General features: G+C 40.1%; 1 protein-coding gene across 1 annotated transcript in view; it reads right to left on the bottom strand.

The window, feature by feature from the left end:
* LOC139324411 (vomeronasal type-2 receptor 26-like) overlaps positions 1–16,730 on the bottom strand; it is a 42,493-nt gene extending 25,763 nt beyond the window's left edge. Inside the window, exons 1-7 of the mRNA XM_070954125.1 lie at positions 16,688–16,730; positions 14,966–15,116; positions 14,252–14,543; positions 9,535–9,661; positions 7,677–7,838; positions 3,886–4,036; positions 3,167–3,458 (exon numbers count right to left, since the gene is read on the bottom strand). Coding sequence (XP_070810226.1) covers positions 3,167–3,458; positions 3,886–4,036; positions 7,677–7,838; positions 9,535–9,661; positions 14,252–14,543; positions 14,966–15,116; positions 16,688–16,730 — 1,218 coding nt within the window. The remainder of the gene's footprint in view (positions 1–3,166; positions 3,459–3,885; positions 4,037–7,676; positions 7,839–9,534; positions 9,662–14,251; positions 14,544–14,965; positions 15,117–16,687) is intronic.
* Between the last annotated feature and the right edge of the window lie 9,812 nt (positions 16,731–26,542).

Genomic DNA, 26,542 nt, shown 5'->3' with positions numbered 1-26,542 from the left:
GTAGCAGACAAAAAAACTCTACAGAGAATCATTAAAACTGCCCAGAATATCATCGGACTCCAGCTACCAGCCCTGGACGACTGTTGTGACCCCGACTCCCGAGCCTGTCCTAACAGAGGAAGAGGACTCAGGAAGGTGATGGGGAGGAACTGACAAGGCCTTCCTCTCCAGGACCCTCCTTTCTGACAATGCCTCAGAATCCATCCGAAGACCAGGTGGAACAACCTGGGATGTGCCAGGAGGAAGGCATATCGGAGCACCAATTGATAGAGAGTGAGGATGATCAATCCTGGCTTGATCCCAGGCAGCATCGGAGGGAGAAGCGTGCACAGCAACGGAAGAGGTGTGGGACGGCCAGAGATTGAGCTGAGTCACGGAGCCACGCCCCACCAGGAATAAAAGAGGGTGGGATTGCTCTTCAGGCTTTGTGATGGACAAAGTTAAACCCTGAAAGTCACATCGTGATCTCTGAAATTCAGCTTGGATATATTTTGGACTAAACATTGACTAAACTCTTGTCTCGTGGATAATATGTTGCTCCTGGAATGGACTGAAGATAAGTCCTCTTCTGCTTTATGGGAGTGAAAACAGTCTTGGCAGGCATTCGGCAGTTTGCTGCCAAAACCTTGGTCTGCCAAGAATTCTAATCTGTTTACCTAATAAAATATTGGCAGGCATGGTTGGTATTACGTTTGCCTGTGTGAGGAAGGGGAACAGAACATCGACATCTACGAATCTCACTGTTTGAGGAAGTTGCATAACGTTCTCAGAAACTCTTCCCATCCTTTTTAAAATCGTTCTGGACTGTTGCCTTCTGGCAGAAGATACAGAACAATTAAAACTTGGACCACACATTTTCTGAATAGTTTTTATCCCAGAGCTATAATTGCACTTACCAATGAACTAAAGGGCCACCATCAGTGAGCTGTTGGACAGCATTACTTGGTCTACTGTGTGGATGTTTGGGTGGTTTAGGGGTGTGGAATTGTGGTGGGTATGAGTGTTTTTGGGGATTGTGATGTGTGTTGGACTTGGTCTTTGGGTGTTAAGTCAATTTGGATGTATGGGTATACTGTGTATACATGTACAATGACAATAAAGTTGTATTATTATTATTATTATTATTATTATTATTATTATTATTATTATTATTATTATTATTATTATTATTTCTTAAATATTCCAAGTTACAGTTATTCTACAGAGAAAAATTAGGGAAGAGGCAAGAATTGGATGAGAAGACCTTTAAGGTTATTTCCAACTCTGTGGTTCTGTAAATTGCAAGGAAAGGATGCTGCAAATGCCTTTAGTGGTTCATGTAAAGGATTACCTTCCATGACTGTTGATGAACTTTCTGTCTCCATCCATTTGTCATTCCTTTTTGGTTGTCCATAGAAGAGTACATGGCATGCAAAGCATATGCAATGGAATATGCAGCCGTGTAGACACTGTAACTGTGAGCAGTCATCCTCATCTCAAGCACCGACATAGGGAGAGTCCCTAGCTGCTCCTTTCCAGTGCAAATGTCCTCACTCATATTGTCATCAGTAAAACTAGGGAAGACACAATTAAATACCTGTTGCCAGGTTTCTCTTAGGAAGCCATCTTCTTTCTCCAAAGCAGGGTTCCTTGCTTGAAGAAACTGATGGAAGCCAGAAACATCCTTGAAATTAATTGCCAAGGATAAAGATCCATGAAGGAAATCTAACTCCCAACCCCTTTGCTGGGTAACAGATACGTAATCAACATCTGATGTCATAATCAAGACTTTTGAATATCCTTGCGTTACCACAAATTCAGCTATTTTGAAGAAATGCTTTAAAGTTACTATACTTTGAAATTCACCTTCAACAATCACCACATTACAAGTACGGGTCAAGAGAAAAAGTAATGTTTCATGAATCCTTTCTACTATTTCGTCAAAGTCATTGAGGTAGCCGTCAGCCAGTTTTCTTATGAAATCAAAGCAGATGCCATTTTTCGAAAACATGGGAAGCACATTTTGTAGTAATATCTGTGTCAGTTTCCCAATATCAATATATAACACCCCAATCCATGTCCATCCAAAATGCAATAGAAGATGGAGAATCCCCCTGTGCTGTTGAATTTTATTTGGAAACATCCAGTGGAAGGCAGTATCTTGGGTACTCAACTCTGGAGCAGAGCAATATCCAAGCTAAAAAGTTTTTGAAGGAAACCAAGAAGAAAAAAAGTGTCTCAGTCCCACCCTCGCCTAAAAACGTTTCAAGGTCAAGTTATGTTTGTACAGTACAGTATAATCCAATTCACATTACTGCTCTAGTTGATGTTGTTATGTAACAAATGATCATTAAACATTAAGATTGGAACATATAAATATACAGTATTCACCAAACTAACAAATTTTGTAACAAGCTGTGGCCTTCCAGTATCTTGTGTAACAGGAGAACAATTCAACAAAAGGAGCTGCCCAAAGAATTGAGGATATAGAAGCACTAAATGATATAGCTATCCTTAGTAAGGTGGGTAATTTGAAATGGCTGAGCAAATACAAACATACTTTTCAAGTAGACAGCTATTTGAAGTTACAACTGTCAAAACATCTTAGGGAGATATTTACGTGAGTGAGATTCGAACATCTTGACACAATAGTCAGATATAGGAGATTCCATTCTAGACCCTACAATGAGCATCTCTGCAGTTGTGGAGCGGCAGAGGTAGAAAACCTGGCTCACATCCTATTTGACTATTGCTTGTATAACGGGGTGAGAGACAGGTACCTTGGTCCATACACCAAACGAATGACCCATTGAGATCCCCATATCAAAAGAACTTACTTTACGTGTGGCCAGAACCTGAAAATAACATTTACACAGCACAGTACTTAAACAAAATGGTTCAGTTAAGAACTGTGTACTCATTTTACTCTATTTTATACATTTATGCATCAAATTATATTGTATCTAATCCTTTAACTATTATATTTTACCCTGCTTTTATTTTAAATTGTTTGTATAAGATTTTAATGGTGATATGTGTTTGCACCTTGTGCTTTGATACGGCCTATAGGCTAATCAATAAAGCTAACTGAATATTATTTTATTAACCAATATTACATATTATTTAATAAAATACTTTTTATTAAATATTGTTTTAAAGTAATTATTCTTTCATGAAAGCCAGTTACCTGTGCAATTTTGTAATTGGTCAAGATGCTTGCCATGTACAGAACTTCATAAGAATTTGGACCTCCAATAACGGCTATCAGATGGTTTTGGAGGTCACATTTATAGTTTGGAATGAACCTGCTTTGAGTAGAGAGCAGTTCCATGGTGGCTGCATAAGTATATCTTGCATTATAATAGGTGTTATAGATCTTGAAGCCTAGGCTAACATTGGTTAAGATGTGAGCATTTTCATTAATCTCCTTTACAGCAAACACCAAGGCTATGACATGTTGGTAGGCTTGAGTCACTGAACTAGAGTGAAATTCAAAAATTAGAAATATACACTCTCAAGTGGCTTCCGAGGAAATATGTGCTGCATTTCAATACAATATATGTCTGCTAACTTCATGCTGAACAAATGTTTAAAAGTAGAAATCTCTTTTTATTCTGAAGTACCAAAACTGTACAGGTTCCTTTAGATTAACTGACAAAATATAATGCGGATATCAAACCAACCACTCTGATGTCCTTTCCTTTCCTTTCCTTTCCTTTCCTTTCCTTTCCTTTCCTTTCCTTTCCTTTCCTTTCCTTTCCTTTCCTTTCCTTTCCTTCCCTCATTCCCTCCTTCCTTCCTTCCTCTTAGCTGCAAAACATTATCAATTAATAAATCTTAATAATACTTGTCCCAATTTTTATCAGAGTAGGATCACCCTATGGCTTGCAAGGCTCAGCTACTTACAGGAACTCGGGGATGATATCATGAAAGGGATGTCTTGTGAATTTGGCCTCTTCGGAAGCAACCATGTATTGAGAAACTATAGCACCAATAATGAGTTCACCTGGTTGGTAATATTTATGAAGAATGATGCTTGGATCATTGCTACTGCACTCTGCAAAACAAACATTGCAGATATTCTGAAGGAGGAAATATAATATGAGTAGCTGAAATGTTACCATCACAAATGATTGGATTCTTTGTTTCTTGGAAAATTCTTTTGAAAAACAATATTCCATCTCTCCCACAGAATAGCCTCAACGTCTGGAAGTTAAGTATCAGTTGCAAACTAAGACAGTGGAGAATGCACATTGCTCCACTGAGTCATAGCATTGTAACTCCAGATTCGACAATCAACAGGGTTATTAAAATAATCACACTTTAATTTTCATAGAATCACAAGTACCCACAGAGCCTTCGGAGATCTGTGGAAGGGACTTGACAATTTTCTATTAAGATAATAATTAACTCAAATACTCCTGTAACATGTGGTGTTTGCTACACTGCTGTTATTTTTGTCTCATACTCACTTGCCAGGAAGAATGTTGTAATGTGGTCCATGAGGTCATATTCCATTGAACTCAATACAGGTAGTCCTCAACTTACGACTACAATTGAACCCAAAATTTCTGTTGTTAAGTGAGTTAGTTGTTAAGTGGGTTTTGCCCCTTTTTACAACCTTTCTTGCCACAGCTGTTAAGTGAATCACTGCAGTTGATAAGTTAGTAATCACGGTTGTTAAGTGAATCTTAAGTGAATCAATGGGCTTCCCCATTGACTTTGCCATATGATCATGGAGATGCTTCAAAGGTTGTAACTGTGAAAATGGTCATAAGTAATTTTTTTCAGGGCCGTTGTAACTTTGTCACTAAGTGAACTGTTGTAAGTCGGGGACTACCTGTAGTAACTCTGTAAACGAAAATAAGCATAAGCCACATGCTAGTTTGCAAAGGGCATCACAAGTTTTAAATATTATACATTGATATTTCCACAGAAACACGGTTTCTGTTTTGGGAAAAATAAATTACTACAGACTGCTTAAAGTTCTGTCTGATTGTATTGGGAAGCTATGTGGTGCAATACCTTGAATAATTATTATCACTCTATCCTGAGTGAAGTGAATGATGTAGTAGTCACCTTTTCATTGTACCCAAAGACCATGGACAGGCAACAACAAACATCTAATAAAATAGACTGGCTGTGGAGAGGCCATTCTGCATCCAGGAGTTTATCATCTTTGGTCCTGGATAGGGTTGTTCTAACCCAGATTGTTAAGCAAGGTTCAGGTATTGCTCAGTAAAAATAATGAGATGGAATCCTGATGCCCTTTAATAAGCCAAATGCATTGATTCAGCTGAACAAAGACGGGTACTTTCTCAAGTTGGAACGTCACTGAACACAGAGTAAGGCTGATATACAGCAGATAAGGTCACAGTCATAAGCCTCAGCCTTGTGGTTTCTTATGGAACTTTCCACAGCCTTGAAGAGCTTTAATTCGGCCATCTCAACATGTCTCCCCCTTTTTTTATACCAATTTTCAAACCAATCATTCAAACATATTAGATTCCTGATCAACAATTCAGACCCAATGCATTGTTTTCTTGGACTCACAGTTCCTGGTCAAAGAGCAGCTGGCAGGTGTTGCCAGGAGAGCCTTTGCCCAACTCGGTGTTATGTGCCACTTACCATTCTTCCTGATGCAGGACTGGCATTTGGTCACTTGTGCCATGGTCATCTCCCAATTGGACTATTGCAATGTGCTCTACATGGGACTACCGTTAGCTATAGAAGGTGCCATACTTGGTGCCCAAAGAAGGGCATATATAAACATGCTTATTCCACAAACTTCACTGGGTATCAATTTGCTTTTGGTTCTAATTCAAGGATTGGTAATCATCTATAAAGCCTTAAATGACATGACGTAGGGCCAGGATACCTATGGAATTGGCTATGGCTCATGACATCAGACCATTCCATATCCCAATCTGGTATATTGTAAACTGCCCAGAGTCTTTCTTTGAGGGAGATGGTTTGTTAAGAAACATGAAATACAAATGAATAATAAGACAGAATTATTTAAATTACCCCTACATTAACTCACCAACCACGTCTTGGTAAGGATATTTCAAAAAGACAATAGAATAGCATATCCTTTATTGGTGAAGCGTGATTGGACACACAAGGAATCTGCCCTAGTATACACACAAGCAACAAGGTGATGAATCATAAATCATAAGATACAAGCAACAAAGTGATAGGCATATGGTACCAATAGGAATACATAATAGAAAAGATGACAAGGATAAATAAGACATCCCCTTATAATGAGCCCAATCAGGCTGTAGAGCTCATGGCAATAAGGCTAAGCACTTATTTCTGGGTTCAAAAAACTAAAAGTCGGAGTCTTATTTTCAGGGAAACACGGTAATGCAGTCTACATGATTAGATATCCATAGGATCCATAGGATATCCATATCCATGCACTACTTTGAGAATTATGTGTTTTGCAGATTGATAGCATGGGAGGGAAATGTTGTTTTGGCATGCAATGCCCTGCAGTGGCATCCTGAGAGGAGAAGCTGAAACAGTTTATGTCCAGGATGCGAGAGGCCTATAGGTATTTTCTCAGCCCACTTCTCGTTCATGCAGTGCACAGGCCCTCAAAGGAAGAAAGACTGATTGCAGTTGTCTTCTCTGAAGTCCTAACTATCTGTTGAAGTCTGTGCCTGTCCTGTTTAATTGCTGTACCAAAGCAGACAGGTATACAGATAGAAACATCAAAACTGCTAGAGAGCAATTCACCGAGGTTGCCATCGGTGGCGTCATCTTGAGGTAGAATTGCATTTGATTGCATTAGAAATGGTGTTAATATAAGAAACCAATCCAGCATTAGTATATTGCTGTGTTGTTCTTCTATAGCAAATCCCAATAATCAATCTACTTGGCATCTACCAAAATGTAACCAAGTGTCTCTCTTTGCTAACGTTACCAAATATTTTACTAAATGAGGAAGCCTATTGATTTTTCTATTTTTTAGAAGCATGGATACACAATTAAAATGCCACCCAAGCACTTTCTAACATCTGTTTGTGGAGCCACATAACCTCTTTGTTATTTATAGTTAGTTCCAGCAGATTTGAAACACATATGAAAATTGAATATATGTATAGAAAGGTGTATCTTTAATGCAGTATCTATTTAAGATCTTGGGGAAAATATTAGCATGTGTCATGAAAGAAAGTAAACATGAAGAATGCCATTTAACAGATTTTGAATACCTTCAGAAACTATCTTTGTATTTATTTGTTGCTTTTTTTACATTTTTGTACCAGAAATGTTTTTGCTCAATCTAGTTGGCATCTATTGAACCATGAGAAAAACTCTTTCTTTGCTGCTTTAGCCAATGAAGAAGCCTAATTTTTCTATGTATAGAAGCATGGATGTACAATAAAATTACCTCACAAGGAATTTCTAAGGAATCTCTTTTGAGAGCCCTGTATCCTCTTCATTACTAATAGTTATCTCCTGTACACTTGAAATGCACATGTATATATTGAATATATGTATAGAAAAGTACATCTTAAATTTGTATTGAAGATGTTAGGGAAAATATTACCATGTTTCCTGAAAAACAGTAACCACAAAGAATGTCATTTAATGGATTCGTTTTATCAGATTCTCTTTTCTATTAAAGTCAGGTCTCAACACGATGATATAGCATTTTGGGGAAAAGATACAAATCAGTAGCCCCGCACTGGAGGCCAAGATGGCAAAGATCTCCACGGCCACCATATATTTGCCTTTGGTACTCATGTAGGCAGGTATGAAGGACAACCAGACACTGCAAAAGATCAGCATGCTGAAAGTGATGGATTTGGTTTCTTGGAAAGTGTCTGGTAATTTCCTGGCTAGGAAAGCTGCAACAAAACTGACAACAGCCAAAAGACCCATGAAGCTCAATATACAATAAAGCATCACAACAGAGCCTTCATTACATTCCAGAATGATTTCAGTGCTAAGAGAGTTCATGTCAACATTTGGGAAAGGGGGAGAGGTGGAAAGCCAGATTACACAAAGAAGTGTTTGTACAAGAGAACAGGAAAAAACAACGGAAAGGGCTAGTCGATTTCCAACCCACATCCTCATCTTTGATCCTGGCTTAGTGGCCAGAAATGCAAGAACCACTGTGATTGTTTTGGCCAACATACAAGAAACTGCCACTGAGAAGATGATGCCAAAAGCAGTTTGTCGAAGAAGACAAGTCATACTTGTGGGTCGACCAATAAATAGCAAGGAAGAAAGGAAGGCGAGGAGAAGGAAGATGAGGAGGATGTAGGATAGGCTGCGGTTGTTGGCCTTGACAATGGGAGTGTTGTGATACTTCAAGAAGATTCCTAGAATGTAAATTGTAGTAAAAGAAAACAGAAGAGCCACTGTGGCCAAACTGGTTCCCAAATTATCTTCATAAGATAGGTAACTGAAAGGTTTGGGAACACATGAATCATGGTCTTTATTTGGGTAATGATCATCTGGGCACTGAAAGCAATCATCCATGTCTGAAAAAGCAACAGTGTATATTAAATCAAGATATTTATAACATTTCTCTATATTTTCCCCCTTAAGGAAGTTAACTTGGCCAACTGCTAGCAGTTCAATCCTATCCGTCTCAAGTTGACTCTGCCTTCCAACCTTCCAAAGTCAGTAAAATGGGGACTTAGATTTTTGGAGGCAATGTACTGACTCTGTAATCTGTTTAAAAGGGGCTGTAAATCACTGTATAAGTCTAAGTGCTATTACTATTGGTATTATGCATTCTCCAGCTTGGCACATCTGGAGGAGAAGAATACTCATATGTGAATACTGTTTTATGATTTTAGTTTGGCATTCAGTGCAATCATTCCTCAGCATTTGGTGAACAAACTGGTCCTGTTAGTTTTTAATACTTCTTTATGTAATTGGATACTGGATACCCTTATTGATGGGCCCCAGTTTGTGTGAGTTGAAAGAAAGGTTTTCAACTCCATCTCCTTGAGTACAGGTTCTCCAAGGGGCTATGTCTTGAGTCCGCTACTGATAACCCATGACTGCTGTGCCAAATCTGCTACAAATCATATTGTGAAATATGGAGATGACACAGCAGTGGTGGGTCTTATCTGGGATGACAATGAAGATACTTATAGAGAAGAGTTGAAGGCTCTGGTGGACTGCAATAAAAGTAACCTGGTTCTAAATGTCCATAAAATAAAGAAGAACATCATAGGTTTTAGAAAAAGCTGGCATGGTCATACTCCACTCAGTATCAAGGGTGCAACTATAGGAGTGGTAACAGCATTAAGTATCTGGTGGGGCAGATAACTAACAAAGGGAATTGGTCTCTCCACATGTGATCCTCAGTGAACCATCTGAATTTCCTGTATCAGATGAGGAGAGCACATCTTTCTCCTTCTGTCCTGACCACGACTTAAGCGATACTAGGGATTTGAACTGCTGAACTGCCAACCTTTCGATCGACAAGCCTAGCATCTTAGCCACTGAGCCACCATGTCCCTTGATACTAAAGATATTATGTGTCTAACTGTTGAAATATATCTAATATTCTGATAAGGCTTTTACCTGTCTGGTTGGAGATCTTCCCTTCTGAACATGGAGTACAATCATAGCAGCAAAAGGCTTCTCCTTCTTTGGTGCTCTTTCTATAACCTGAATGGCATTTCTCATTACACAATGAAATGGGCTGTGTCTGTCCGTGAAAGGAAGAAGCATTGGATTAAATATGAAAAACCAAGGAAAAGCTCAGTTGTGCATTATAACAACTGAAAAAGATTTGTACTACTTAATGAGAGACACAAATAAGTTTCTAGGAGAACAGATCAATCAATTTGTGTTTTTCATTGATATGCAAATAAAGGTCAATGGATTCAAAATGCAATCAGTGTTGCAGTCAGATTTGTTCACTTATTCAGTGATGACAGGTTTATTCAGGAAATATTGTCCAACTGACAAAAATAAAATAAATAAGAGAATATTTGGGAAATAAATTCTAATCTGCAGTTTTGTTTATTAAAAATAGTTGACTTTGTAACTTGAACATTGTGAGCCTGAAACCTTGGATAAGAAAAAAGGAATAACATTTGGGGAAATAATTGTAATTGACAAATATACAAATTACAACAATTTTTTAAAAAAATAATTATTCAGTTTTGTAAACTAAGTAATGAAGCTCTTTGTACTTTAGAAAAGTGATATATCAAAGGGATTTTACCTGTCCAAACTGGGTTGGCCAGACAATGTCCTTTTCGGAAATAGTCAAAAGTTGGTCTAAGGGTGCTCCTGGATCCAGCTTTCCAATTTTGACTCTAAGAAAAGACTGATTTGAGAATGTGATCCAGTTGATGATATCAAACCCTCCTACTAACTCTCCATTTTGGTCAAAAGAAATAGTTCTTTCATTGCTGTCATTAAATGAGATATACCTAAGAAAGTGATGCATCTCAATGAGAGTCAGAAAAGAACCATTTAATATATTCCTTCTTTTATTGCAATTTGTTTTAATACTATTCATATGCTATACATATTAACTCCTAAGTATGAGAAGGCAGGGTTCTTAACTTTACTAATACATTGACATCAGGATATGCCATGATTTCCCTGATGATACAAGTTAAAGAAAAAACCAGGAAAAATATATTGAAAAAATAGGTCTTTCATTCTGAAAGACTAAAAGAAATTGAACATATTTATTTCATATGGTTTAATCTTTCAAATGAATTTTCAAAGACCAGCAAATACTCACAGAACAATTAACCTGTTAACTAGTTACTAATTAATTCCACATCTGATTCTTGGCAAAATTAGGTTGGATGTTTGCCTACATTGCCTTTTGGGTGATGCATCAAAGGAAACAAACTAGCCCACAGAGTGGCAATTGAAATTCTGAGGATTATAAATAATACAAAGAAACAAGAGCTTTCTAAATTCTTACCCCAACACAAAGGGTTTTTCAAGATAGTATAGATAATATCATACCATTATCATAAGATTTAAGATCTTTTTAGAAAAGATCTACAGAGGTTTTTTAAAACAATGAGAAACTATGATAAAGTGAGAAATATATTGCCAATTTTTGTACCAGAAGAAGTATCTCTCCATTTTTAGATAGTCTACAGGAATCTGACCATGTCTAGAAGGCACAGAAGAGGCTGTATTTCCTGAGAATGCTCAGGAAGATAAATCTATCTCAGCATCTACTTCTGCCCAGAATATCATTGGACTCCAGCTACCAGCCCTGGACGAATGTTGTGACCCCGACTCCCGAGCCTGTCCTAACAGAGGAAGAGGACTCAGGAAGGTGATGGGGAGGAACTGACAAGGCCTTCCTCTCCAGGACCCTCCTTTCTGACAATGCCTCAGAATCCATCCGAAGACCAGGTGGAACAACCTGGGATGTGCCAGGAGGAAGGCATATCAGAACACCAATTGATAGAGAGTGAGGATGATCAATCCTGGCTTGATCCCAGGCAGCATCGGAGGGAGAAGCGTGCACAGCAACGGAAGAGGTGTGGGACGGCCAGAGATTGAGCTGAGTCATGGAGCCACGCCCCACCAGGAATAAAAGAGGGTGGGATTGCTCTTCAGGCTTTGTGACGGACAAAGTTAAACCCTGAAAGTCACATCGTGATCTCTGAAATTCAGCTTGGATATATTTTGGACTAAACATTGACTAAACTCTTGTCTCGTGGATAATATGTTGCTCCTGGAATGGACTGAAGATAAGTCCTCTTCTGCTTTATGGGAGTGAAAACAGTCTTGGCAGGCATTCGGCAGTTTGCTGCCAAAACCTTGGTCTGCCAAGAATTCTAATCTGTTTACCTAATAAAATATTGGCAGGCATGGTTGGTATTACGTTTGCCTGTGTGAGGAAGGGGAACAGAACATCGACATCTACGAATCTCACTGTTTGAGGAAGTTGCATAACGTTCTCAGAAACTCTTCCCATCCTTTTTAAAATCGTTCTGGACTGTTGCCTTCTGGCAGAAGATACAGAACAATTAAAACTTGGACCACACGTTTTCTGAATAGTTTTTATCCCAGAGCTATAATTGCACTTACCAATGAACTAAAGGGCCACCATCAGTGAGCTGTTGGACAGCATTACTTGGTCTACTGTGTGGATGTTTGGGTGGTTTAGGGGTGTGGAATTGTGGTGGGTATGAGTGTGTTTGGGGATTATGTGTGTTGGACCTGGTCATTGGGTGTTAAGTGAATTTCATTTTATGGGTATACTGTGTATACACGTACAATGTCAATGAAGTTGTTGTTGTTGTTGTTGTTGTTATATATTTTCAGTATTCCAGTAACAGTTATTCTACAGAAAGAAATTAGGGAAGAGGCAGGAATTGGATGAGGAGATCTTTAAGGTTATTTCCAACTCTGTGGTTCTGTGACTGCAAGGAAAGGATGCTGCAAATGCCTTTAGTAGTTCATGTAAAGGATTACCTTCCATGACTGTTGATGAACTTTCTGTCTCCATCCATTTGTCATTCCTTTTTGGTTGTCCATAGAAGAGTACATGGCATGCAAAGCATATGCAATGGAATATGCAGCCGTGTAGACACTGTAACTGTGAGCAGTCATCCTCATCTCAAGCACCGACATAGGGAGAGTCCCTAGCTGCTCCTTTCCAGTGCAAATGTCCTCACTCATATTGTCATCAGTAAAACTAGGAAAGACACAATGAAATACCTGTTGCCAGGTTTCTCTTAGGAAGCCATCTTCTTTCTCCAAAGCAGGGTTCCTTGCTTGAAGAAACTGATGGAAGCCAGAAACATCCTTGAAATTAATTGCCATGGATAAAGATCCATGAAGGAAATCTAACCCCCAACCCCTTTGCTGGGTAACAGATACGTAATCAACATCTGATGTCATAATCAAGACTTTTGAATATCCTTGCGTTACCACAAATTCAGCTATTTTGAAGAAATGCTTTAAAGTTACTATACTTTGAAATTCACCTTCAACAATCACCACATTACAAGTACGGGTCAAGAGAAAAAGTAATGTTTCATGAATCCTTTCTACTATTTCGTCAAAGTCATTGAGGTAGCCGTCAGCCAGTTTTCTTATGAAATCAAAGCAGATGCCATTTTTCGAAAACATGGGAAGCACATTTTGTAGTAATATCTGTGTCAATTTCCCAATATCAATATATAACACCCCAATCCATGTCCATCCAAAATGCAATAGAAGATGGAGAATCCCCCTGTGCTGTTGAATTTTATTTGGAAACATCCAGTGGAAGGCAGTATCTTGGGTACTCAACTCTGGAGCAGAGCAATATCCAAGCTAAAAATTTTTTTGAAGGAAACCAAGAAGAAAAAAAATGTCTCAGTCCCACCCTCGCCTAAAAACGTTTCAAGGTCAAGTTATGTTTGTACAGTACAGTATAATCCAATTCACATTACTGCTCTAGTTGTTGTTATGTAACAAATGATCATTAAACATTAAGATTGGAACATATAAATATACAGTATTCACCAAACTAACAAATTTTGTAACAAGCTGTGGCCTTCCTGTATCTTGCGTAACAGGAGAACAATTCAACAAAAGGAGCTGCCCAAAGAACTAAGGATATAGAAGCACTAAATGATATAGCTATCCTTAGTAAGGTGGGTAATTTGAAATGGCTGAGCAAATACAAACATACTTTTCAAGTAGACAGCTATTTGAAGTTACAACTGTCAAAACATCTTAGGGAGATATTTACGTGAGTGAGATTCGAACATCTTGACACAATAGTCAGATATAGGAGATTCCATTCTATACCCTACAATGAGCATCTCTGCAGTTGTGGAGCGGCAGAGGTAGAAAACCTGGCTCACATCCTATTTGACTATTGCTTGTATAACGGGGTGAGAGACAGGTACCTTGGTCCATACACCAAACGAATGACCAATTGAGATCCCCATATCAAAAGAACTTACTTTACGTGTGGCCAGAACCTGAAAATAACATTTACACAGCACAGTACTTAAACAAAATGGTTCAGTTAAGAACTGTGTACTCATTTTACTCTATTTTATACATTTATGCATCAAATTATATTGTATCTAATCCTTTAACTATTATATTTTACCCTGCTTTTATTTTAAATTGTTTGTATAAGATTTTAATGGTGATATGTGTTTGCACCTTGTGCTTTGATACAGCCTATAGGCTAATCAATAAAGCTAACTGAATATTATTTTATTAACCAATATTACATATTATTTAATAAAATCCTTTTTATTAAATATTGTTTTAAAGTAATTATTCTTTCATGAAAGCCAGTTACCTGTGCAATTTTGTAATTGGTCAAGATGCTTGCCATGTACAGAACTTCATAAGAATTTGGACCTCCAATAACGGCTATCAGATGGTTTTGGAGGTCACATTTATAGTTAGGAATGAACCTGCTTTGAGTAGAGAGCAGTTCCATGGTGGCTGCATAAGTATATCTTGCATTATAATAGGTGTTATAGATCTTGAAGCCTATGGTGACATTGTTTAAGATCTGGGCATTTTCATTAATCTCCTTTACAGCAAACACCAAGGCTACGACATGTTGGTAGGCTTGAGTCACTGAACTAGAGTGAAATTCAAAAATTAGAAATATACACTGTCAAGTGGCTTCCGAGGAAATATGTGCTGCATTTCAATACAATATATGTCTGCTAACTTCATGCTGAACAAATGTTTAAAAGTAGAAATCTCTTTTTATTCTGAAGTACCAAAACTGTACAGGTTCCTTTAGATTAATGGACAAAATATAATGCGGATATCAAACCAACCACTCTGATGTCCTTTCCTTTCCTTTCCTTTCCTTTCCTTTCCTTTCCTTTCCTTTCCTTTCCTTTCCTTTCCTTTCCTTTCCTTTCCTTTCCTCATTCCCTCCTTCCTTCCTTCCTCTTAGCAGCAAAACATTATCAATTAATAAATCTTAATAATACTTTTCCCAATTTTTATCAGAGTAGGATCACCCTATGGCTTGCAAGGCTCAGCTACTTACAGGAACTCAGGGATGATATCATGAAAGGGATGTCTTGTGAATTTGGCCTCTTCGGAAGCAACCATGTATTGAGAAACTATAGCACCAATAATGAGTTCACCTGGTTGGTAATATTTATGAAGAATGATGCTTGGATCATTGCTACTGCACTCTGCAAAACAAACACTGCAGATATTCTGAAGGAGGAAATATAATATGAGTAGCTGAAATGTTACCATCACAAATGATTTGATTCTTTGTTTCTTGGAAAATTCTTTTGAAAAACAATATTCCATCTCCTCCACAGAATAGCTTCAACGTCTGGAAGTTAAGTATCAGTTGCAAACTAAGACAGTGGAGAATGCACATTGCTCCACTGAGTCATAGCATTGTAACTCCAGATTCGACAATCAACAGGGTTATTTAAATAATCACACTTTAATTTTCATAGAATCACAAGTACCCACAGAGCCTTCGGGGATCTGTGGAAGGGACTTGACAATTTTCTATTGAGATAATAATTAACTCAAATACTCCTGTAACATGTGGTGTTTGCTACACTACTGTTATTTTTGTCTCATACTCACTTGCCAGGAAGAATGTTGTAATGTGGTCCATGAGGTCATATTCCATTGAACTCAATACAGGTAGTCCTCAACTTACGACTACAATTGAACCTAAAATTTCTGTTGTTAAGTGAGTTAGTTGTTAAGTGGGTTTTGCCCCTTTTTACAACCTTTCTTGCCACAACTGTTAAGTGAATCACTGCAGTTGATAAGTTAGTAATCACGGTTGTTAAGTGAATCTTAAGTGAATCAATGGGCTTCCCCATTGACTTTGCCATATGATCATGGAGATGCTTCAAAGGTTGTAACTGTGAAAATGGTCATAAGTAACTTTTTCAGGGCCGTTGTAACTTTGTCACTAAGTGAACTGTTGTAAGTCGGGGACTACCTGTAGTAACTCTGTAAACGAAAATAAGCATAAGCCACATGCTAGTTTGCAAAGGGCATCACAAGTTTTAAATACTATACATTGATATTTCCACAGAAACACGATTTCTGTTTTGGGAAAAATAAATTACTACAGACTGCTTAAAGTTCTGTCTGATTGTATTGGGAAGCTATGTGGTGCAATACCTTGAATAATTATTATCACTCTATCCTGAGTGAAGTGAATGATGTAGTAGTCACCTTTTCATTGTACCCAAAGACCGTGGACAGGCAACAACAAACATCTAATAAAATAGACTGGCTGTGGAGAGGCCATTCTGCATCCAGGAGTTGATCATCTTTGGTCCTGGATAGGGTTGTTCTAATCCAGATTGTTAAGCAAGGTTCAGGTATTGCTCAGTAAAAATAATGAGATGGAATCCTGATGCCCTTTAATAAGCCAAATGCATTGATTCAGCTGAACAAAGATGGGTACTTTCTCAAGTTGGAAGGTCACTGAACACAGAGTAAGGCTGATATATAGCAGATAAGGTCACAGGCATAAGCCTCAGCCTTGTGGTTTCTTATGGAACTTTCCACAGCCTTGAAGAGCTTTAATTCGGCCATCTCAATATGTCCCCCACTTTTTTTTATACCAATTTTCAAACCAATCATTCAAACTTATTAGATTCCTGATCAACAATTCAGACCCAATGCATTGTTTTCTTGGACTCACAGTTCCTGGTCAAAGAGCAGCTGGCAGGTGTTGCCAGGAGAGCCTTTGCCCAACTCGGTGTTATGTGCCACTTACCATTCTTCCTGATGCAGGACTGGCATTTGGTCACTTGTGCCATGGTCATCTCCCAATTGGACTATTGCAATGTGCTCTACATGGGACTACCGTTAGCTATAGAAGGTGCCATACTTGGTGCCCAAAGAAGGGCATATATAAACATGCTTATTCCACAAACTTCACTGGGTATCAATTTGCTTTTGGTTCTAATTCAAGGATTGGTAATAATCTATAAAGCCCTAAATGACATGACGTAGGGCCAGGATACCTATGGAATTGGCTTTGCCCCATGACATCAGACCATTCCATATCCCAATCTGGTATATTGTAAACTGCCCAGAGTCTTTCTTTGAGGGAGATGGTTTGTTAAGAAATATGAAATACAAATCAATAATAAGACAGAATTATTTAAATTACCCCTGCATTAATTCACCAACCACGTCTTGGTAAGGATATTTCAAAAAGACAATAGAATAGCATATTCTTTATTGGTGAAGCGTGATTGGACACACAAGGAATCTGCCCTAGTATACACACAAGCAACAAGGTGATGAATCATAAATCATAAGATACAAGCAACAAAGTGATAGGCATATGGTACCAATAGGAATACATAATAGAAAAGATGACAAGAATAATACTACCCTGTTTTCCCCAAAATAAGACATCCCCTTATAATAAGCCCAAGCAGGCTGTAGAGCTCATGGCAATAAGGCTAAGCGCTTATTTGTGGGTTCAAAAAAATATAAGTCGGGGTCTTATTTTCAGGGAAACACGGTAATGCAGTCTACATGATTAGATATCCATAGGATCCATAGGATATCCATATCCATGCATTACTTTGAGAATTATGTGTTTTGCAGATTGAATAGCACAGGAGGGAAATGTTGTTTTGGCATGCAATGCCCTGCAGTGGCATCCTGAGAGGAGAAGCTGAAACAGTTTATGTCCAGGATGTGAGTGGCCTATAGGTATTTTCTCAGCCCTCTTCTCGTTCATGCAGTGCACAGGCCCTCAAAGGAAGGAAGACTGGTTGCAGTTGTCTTCTCTGAAGTCCTAACTATCTGTTGAAGTCTGTGCCTGTCCTGTTTAATTGCTGTACCAAAGCAGACAGGTATACAGATAGAAACATCAAAACTGCTAGAGAGCAATTCACCGAGGTTGCCATTGGTGGCATCATCTTGAGGTAGAATTGCATTTGATTGCATTAGAAATGGTGTTAATATGAGAAACCAATCCAGCATTCGTATATTGCTGTGTTGTTCTTCTATAGCAAATCCCAATAATCAATCTACTTGGCATCTACCAAAATGTAACCAAGTGTCTCTCTTTGCTAACGTTAACAAATATTTTACTAAATGAGGAAGCCTATTGATTTTTCTATTTTTTAGAAGCATGGATACACAATTAAAATGCCACTCAAGCACTTTCTAACATCTGTTTGTGGAGCCCCATAACCTCTTTGTTATTTATAGTTAGTTCCAGCAGATTTGAAACACATATGAAAATTGAATATATGTATAGAAAGGTGTATCTTTAATGCAGTATCTATTTAAGATCTTGGGGAAAATATTAGCATGTGTCATGAAAGAAAGTAAACATGAAGAATGCCATTTAACAGATTTTGAATACCTTCAGAAACTATCTTTGTATTTATTTGTTGCTTTTTTTACATTTTTGTACCAGAAATGTTTTTGGTCAATCTAGTTGGCATCTATTGAACGATGAGAAAAACTCTTTCTTTGCTGCTTTAGCCAATGAAGAAGCCTAATTTTTCTATGTATAGAAGCATGGATGTACAATAAAATTACCTCACAAGGAATTTCTAAGGAATCTCTTTTGAGAGCCCTGTATCCTCTTCATTACTAATAGTTATCTCCTGTACACTTGAAATGCACATGTATATATTGAATATATGTATAGAAAAGTACATCTTAAATTTGTATTGAAGATGTTAGGGAAAATATTACCATGTTTCCTGAAAAACAGTAACCACGAAGAATGTCATTTAATGGATTCGTTTTATCAGATTCTCTTTTCTATTAAAGTCAGGTCTCAACACGATGATATAGCATTTTGGGGAAAAGATACAAATCAGTAGCCCCGCACTGGAGGCTAAGATGGCAAAGATCTCCACGGCCACCATATATTTGCCTTTGGTACTCATGTAGGCAGGTATGAAGGACAACCAGACACTGCAAAAGATCAGCATGCTGAAAGTGATGGATTTGGTTTCTTGGAAAGTGTCTGGTAATTTCCTGGCTAGGAAAGCTGCAACAAAACTGACAACAGCCAAAAGACCCATGAAGCTCAATATACAATAAAGCATCACAACAGAGCCTTCATTACATTCCAGAATGATTTCAGTGCTAAGAGAGTTCATGTCAACATTTGGGAAAGGGGGAGAGGTGGAAAGCCAGATTACACAAAGAAGTGTTTGTACAAGAGAACAGGAAAAAACAACTGAAAGGGCTAGTCGATTCCCAACCCACATCCTCATCTTTGATCCTGGCTTAGTGGCCATAAATGCAAGAACCACTGTGATTGTTTTGGCCAACATACAAGAAACCGCCACTGAGAAGATGATGCCAAAAGCAGTTTGTCGAAGAAGACAAGTCATACTTGTGGGTCGACCAATAAATAGCAAGGAAGAAAGGAAGGAGAGAAGAAGGGAGGTGAGGAGGATGTAGGAGAGGCTACGGTTGTTGGCCTTGACAATGGGAGTGTTGTGATACTTCAAGAAGATTCCTAGAATGTAAATTGTAGTAAAAGAAAATAGAAGAGCCACTGCGGCCAAACTGGTTCCCAAATTATCTTCATAAGATAGGTAACTGATAGGTTTGGGAATGCATGAATCATGGTCTTTCTTTGGGTAATGATCATCTGGGCACTGAATGCAATCATCCATGTCTGAAAAAGCAACAGTGTATATTAAGTCAAGATATTTATAACACTTCTTTATATTTCCCCCTTTAAAAAGTTAACCTGGCCAACTGCCAGCAGTTCAATCCTAACTGTCTCAAGTTGACTCTCCCTTCCACCCTTCCAAAGTCAGTAAAATGGGGACTTAGATTTTTGTAGGCAATATACTGACCCTGTAAACTGCTTAGAGAGGGCTGTAAAGCACTATGAAATGATATATAAATCTAAGTGCTATTATTATTGCTATGATGCACTCTCCAGCTTGGTATACATGGAGGAGGAGAATATTCATGTATGAATGCTGTTTTTTGATTTTAGTTTGGCATTCAATGCAATCATTCCTCAGCATTTGGTGAACAAACTGGTCCTGTTAGTTTTTAATACTCCTTTATGTAATTGGATACTGGATATCCTTATTGATGGGCCCTAGTTTGTGTGAGTTGGAAGAAAGGCTTCCAACTCCATCTCCTTGAGTACAGGTTCCCCAAGGGGCTATGTCTTGAGTCTGCTACTGATAACCCATGACTGCTGTGCCACATCTGCTACAAATCATATTGTGAAATATGGAGATGACACAGCAGTGGTGGGTCTTATCTGGGATGACAATGAAGATGCTTATAGAGAAGAGTTGAAGGCTCTGGTGGACTGGTGCAATAAAAGTAACCTGGTTCTAAATGTCCATAAAATAAAGAAGAACATCATAGGTTTTAGAAAAAGCTGGCATGGTCCTACTCCACTCAGTATCTAGATCCGTTCCAGTCGGGCTTCAGGCCTGGGTACAGCACGGAAACGGCATTGGTCGCGTTGGTTGATGATCTCTGGAGGGCTCGGGACAGGGGTTGTTCCTCTGTCCTGGTCCTGTTAGACCTCTCAGCAGCTTTTGATACCATCGACCATGGTATCATGCTGCACCGGCTGGAAGGGTTGGGGGTGGGAGGCACCGTTTTACGGTGGTTCTCCTCCTTTCTCTCTGACCGGTCGCAGTCTGTGTTGACAGGGGGGCAGAGATCGACCCCGAGGCCCCTTATATGTGGGGGCCGCAGGGATCGGTTCTCTCGCCCCTTCTGTTCAACATTTATGTAAAGCCGCTGGGCGAGATCATCCGTGGTTTCGGGGTGAAGTACCATCTGTACGCTGTTGACACCCAGCTGTACATCTCCACCCCGGACCACCCCAACGATGCCCTTGAAGTGATGTCCCAGTGCCTGGAGGCCGTACGGATCTGGATGGGGAGAAACGGGCTCAGGCTCAACCCATCCAAGACCGAGTGGCTGTGGTTTCCGACGTCCCGATATAGTCAGCTGGTGCCATCGCTGGCTATTGGGGGCGAATCATTGGCCCCCACGGAAAGGGCTCGTAACTTGGGCGTCCTCCTGGACTCACGGCTGTCTTTAGAAGAGCACTTGACGGCCGTGACCGGGAGGATTTTTCATCAGGTTCGCCTGATTCGCCAGTTGCGTCCCTTTCTAGATCGGGACTCGTTACGCACAGTCACTCATGCCCTCGTCACCTCTCGTCTGGACTATTGTAATGCTCTCTACATGGTGCTCCCCTTGAGGTGCACCCGGAGGCTCCAACTGGCGCAGAGTGCGGCCGCGCGGGTGGTTATGGGAGCAACATGGAGCTCCCATGTAACACCTCTCCTGCGCGAGCTGCACTGGCTCCCGGTGGTCTTCCGGGTGCGCTTCAAGGTTCTGGTTACCACCTTTAAAGCGCTCCATGGCTTGGGACCTGGTTACTTACGGGACCGCCTACTACCATCATCAGCCTCCCACCGACCAGTACGCTCCCACAGAGAGGGGCTCCTCCAGGTGCCGTCGGCCAAACAATGTCGGCTGTCGGCCCCTAGGGGGAGAGCCTTCTCTGTGGGGGCACCGACGATCTGGAATGAGCTCCCCCCAGAGATACGGAGGATTCCGGATCTGCGCACCTTCCGCCGCGAGTTGAAGACGCTTTTATTTCATCAAGCTGGCCTCGCCTAAATCTTCTCCCTTTTAAATGTAAATTCTAAATTTTAATGGATTTTAAAATATGGGTATTTTTAAATGGGTCTTAATTCAGCCAAATTTATTTAATCCGTTTTATTCGATTTTAAATTTTGTATATTTATGTGTTTTACTTCATGGCTGTGCACCGCCCTGAGTCCTTCGGGAGTAGGGCGGTATAGAAATTCAATAAAATAAATAAATAAATAAAATAAAAGTATCAAGGGTGCAACTATAGGAGTGGTAACAGAATTAAGTATCTGGTGGGGCAGATAACTAACAAAGGGAATTGGTCTCTCCACATGTGATCCTCAGTGAACCATCTGAATTTCCTGTATCGGATGAGGAGAGCACATCTTTCTCCTTCTGTCCTGACCACGACTTAAGCGATACTAGGGATTTGAACTGCTGAACTGCCAACCTTTCGATCGACAAGCTTAGCATCTTAGCCACTGAGCCACCATGTCCCTTGATACTAAATATAGTATGTGTCTAGATGTTGAAATATATCTAATATTCTGATAAGGCTTTTACCTGTCTGGTTGGAGATCTTCCCTTCTGAACATGGAGTACAATCATAGCAGCAAAAGGCTTCTCCTTCTTTGGTGCTCTTTCTATAACCTGAATGGCATTTCTCATTACACAATGAAATGGGCTGTGTCTGTCCATGAAAGGAAGAAGCGTTGGATTAAATATGAAAAACCAAGGAAAAGCTCAGTTGTGCATTATAACAACTGAAAAAGATTTGTACTACTTAATGAGAGACACAAATAAGTTTCTAAGAGAACAGATCAATCAATTTGTGTTTTTTGTTGATATGCAAATAAAGGTCAATGGATTCAAAATGCAATCAGTGTTGCAGTCAGATTTGTTCACTTATTCGGTGATGACAGGTTTATTCGGGAAATATTGTCCAACTGACAAAAATAAAATAAATAAGAGAATATTTGGGAAATAAATTCTAATCTGCAGTTTTGTTTACTAAAAATAGTTGACTTTGTAACTTGAACATTGTGAGCCTGAAACCTTGGATAAGAAAAAAAGAGTAATATTTGGGGAAAATAATTGTAATTGACAAATACAGAAACTACAACAATTTTTTAAAAAAATAATTATTGAGTTTTGTAAACTAAGTAATGAAGCTCTTTGAACTTTAGAAAAGTGATATTCAAAGGGATTCTACCTGTCCAAACTGGGTTGGCCAGACAATGTCCTTTTCGGAAATAGTCAAAAGTTGGTCTAAGGGTCCTTTTGGATTCATCTTTCCAATTTTGACTCTAAGAAAAGACTGATTTGAGAATGTGATCCAGTTGATGATATCAAACCCTCCTACTAATTCTCCATTTTGGTCAAAAGAAATAGTTCTTCCATTGCTGTCATTAAATGAGACATACCTAAGAAAGTGATGCATCTAAATGAGAGTCAGAAAAGAACCATTTAATATATTCCTTCTTTTATTGCAATTTGTTTTAATACTATTCATATGCTATACATATTAACTCCTAAGTATGAGGAGGCAGGATTCTTAACTTTACTAATACGTTGACATCAGGATATGCCATGATTTCCCTGATGATACAAGTGAAAGAAAAAACCAGGAAAAATATATTGAAAAAATAGGTCTTTCATTCTGAAAGACTAAAAGAAATTGAACATATTTATTTCATATGGTTTAATCTTTCAAAATGAATTTTCAAAGACCAGCAAATATTCACAGAACAATTAACCTAATAACTAGTTACTAATTAATTCCACATCTGATTCTTGGCAAAATTAGGTTGGATGTTTGCCTACATTGCCTTTTGGGTGATGCATCAAAGGAAACAAACTAGCCCACAGAGTGGTAATTGAAATTCTGAGGATTATAAATAATACAAAGAAACAAGAGCTTTCTAAATTCTTACCCCAACACAAAGGATTTTTCAAGGTAGTATAGATAATATCATACCATTATCATAAGATTTAAGATCTTTTTAGAAAAGATCTACAGAGGTTTTTTAAAACAATGAGAAACTATGATAAAGTGAGAAATACATTGCCAATTTTTGTACCAGAAGAAGTATCTCTCCATTTTTAGATAGTCTACGGGAATCTGACCATGTCTAGAAGGCACAGAAGAGGCTGTATTTCCTGAGAATGCTCAGGAAGATAAATCTATCTCAGCATCTACTTCTGTCCTACTATCGCAGCACCGTTGAGAGTATCCTGACCATTCTTGCATTCTTGCATTCATTGCATTCTTGCATGGTATGGGAGCAGCTCTGTAGCAGACAAAAAAACTCTACAGAGAATCATTAAAACTGCCCAGAATATCATTGGACTCCAGCTACCAGCCCTGGACGAATGTTGTGACCCCGACTCCCGAGCCTGTCCTAACAGAGGAAGAGGACTCAGGAAGGTGATGGGGAGGAACTGACAAGGCCTTCCTCTCCAGGACCCTCCTTTCTGACAATGCCTCAGAATCCATCTGAAGACCAGGTGGAACCACCTGGGATGTGCCAGGAGGAAGGCATATCGGAGCACCAATTGATAGAGAGTGAGGATGATCAATCCTGGCTTGATCCCAGGCAGCGTCGGAGGGAGAAGCGTGCACAGCAACGGAAGAGGTGTGGGACGGCCAGAGATTGAGCTGAGTCACAGAGCCACGCCCCACCAGGAATAAAAGAGGGTGGGATTGCTCTTCAGGCTTTGTGACGGACAAAGTTAAACCTTGAAAGTCACATCGTGATCTCTGAAATTCAGCTTGGATATATTTTGGACTAAACATTGACTAAACTCTTGTCTCATGGATAATATGTTGCTCCTGGAATGGACTGAAGATAAGTCCTCTTCTGCTTTATGGGAGTGAAAACGGTCTTGGCAGGCATTCGGCAGTTTGCTGCCAAAACCTCGGTCTGCCAAGAATTCTAATCTGTTTACCTAATAAAATATTGGCAGGCATGCTTGGTATTACGTTTGCCTGTGTGAGGAAGGGGAACAGAACATCGACATCTACAAATCTCACTGTTTGAGGAAGTTGCATAACGTTCTCAGAAACTCTTCCCATCCTTTTTAAAATCGTTCTGGACTGTTGCCTTCTGGCAGAAGATACAGAACAATTAAAACTTGGACCACACGTTTTCTGAATAGTTTTTATCCCAGAGCTATAATTGCACTTACCAATGAACTAAAGGGCCACCATCAGTGAGCTGTTGGACAGCATTACTTGGTCTATTGTGTGGATGTTTGGGTGGTTTAGGGGTGTGGAATTGTGGTGGGTATGAGTGTTTTTGGGGATTGTGATGTGTGTTGGACTTGGTCTTTGGGTGTTAAGTCAATTTGGATGTATGGGTATACTGTGTATACATGTACAATGACAATAAAGTTTTATTTATTTATTTATTTATTTATTAAATTTTTATACCGCCCCCTCTCCCGAAGGACTCGGGGCGGTGAACAGCCAAAATTAAAAACACACAATACAAATATTAAAATACATTAAAACAGAATTAAATTATCTTAGGCTTCTCCAATTTAAAACCCCATTACCCATAAAATTCACCAATTAAAAAAATTTTTTTTTAACCCAGCCCGGCTTGCTGAAATAAAAACGTCTTCAGGGCCCGGCGGAAGGTCCGGAGATCCGGGATTAGTCGTATCCCTGGGGGCAGTTCATTCCAGAGGGCGGGTGCCCCCACAGAGAAGGCTCTTCCCCGGGGGGTCGCCAGCCGACATTGCCTGACAGACGGCACCCTGAGGAGACCCTCTCTGTGGGAGCGTGTTGGCCGGTGGGAGGTTATCGGAGGCAGAAGGTGGTCTCGTAAATAACTGGGTCCTAAGCCATGGAGCGCTTTGAAGATGAGAACCAACACCTTGAAGCGCACTCGGAAGACCACCGGAAGCCAATGCAGCTCGCGCAGGAGAGGTGTCACGTGGGAGCGCCATGCCGCCCCCATAAGTACCCGCGCGGCCGCATTCTGCACCAGTTGGAGCCTCCGAGTGCTCCTCAAGGGGAGCCCCATGTAGAGAGCATTACAGTAGTCAAGGCGGGAAGTAACGAGGGCATGAGTGACCGTGCATAGGGAGTCCCGATCCAGAAAGGGGCGCAACTGGCGTATCAGGCGAACCTGATAGAAAGCCCCCCTGGCCACGGCCGTCAAATGCTCTTCTAAGGACAGCCGTGCGTCCAGGAGGACACCCAAGTTACGCACCCTCTCCGTGGGGGCCAATGTCTCGCCCCCAATAGTCAGCGATGGCACCAGCTGACTATATCGGGACGCCGGCAGCCACAGCCACTCAGTCTTGGAGGGATTGAGTCGGAGCCTGTTCCGCCCCATCCAGACCCGCACCGCCTCCAGGCACCGGGACATCACTTCAAGGGCATCGTTGGGGTGGTCTGGGGTGGAGATGTACAGCTGGGTGTCATCAGCGTACAGATGGCACTGCACCCCAAAACCACAGATGATCTCGCCCAGCGGCTTCACATAAATGTTGAACAGGAGAGGCGAGAGGACCGACCCTTGTGGCACCCCACAAACCAAGTGCCTTGAGGTCGACCTCTGCCCTCCAGCCAACACAGACTGCGACCTGTCGGAGAGATAGGAGGAGAACCACCGTAAAACAGTGCCTCCCACTCCCAACCCCTCCAACCGGCGCAGCATGATACCATGGTCGATGGTATCAAAAGCCGCTGAGAGATCTAATAGGACCAGAACAGAGGAGCAACCTCTGTCCCGAGCCCTCCAGAGATCATCAACCAACGCGACCAATGCCGTTTCCGTGCTGTACCCGGGCCTGAAGCCGGACTGGAACGGATCTAGATAGACGGTTTCCTCCAGGTACTGGGGGAGCTGTCGCGCAACCACACTCTCAACAACCTTCGCCAGAAAGCGAAGGTTGGAAACTGGACGATAGTTTGCTAAAACAGCTGGGTCCAGAGAGGGCTTCTTGAGGAGGGGCCTCACCACCGCCTCTTTCAAGGCGGGAG

The sequence above is a fragment of the Pituophis catenifer genome, unplaced genomic scaffold, assembly GCF_029215685.1.
Source record: "Pituophis catenifer annectens isolate HBS135680 unplaced genomic scaffold, rPitCat1.0.hap2 SCAF_15, whole genome shotgun sequence".
NCBI lineage: Eukaryota > Metazoa > Chordata > Lepidosauria > Squamata > Colubridae > Pituophis > Pituophis catenifer.
Note: the sequence above shows the minus strand (reverse complement) of the source record. Positions and strands in the feature narration are given on the sequence as shown.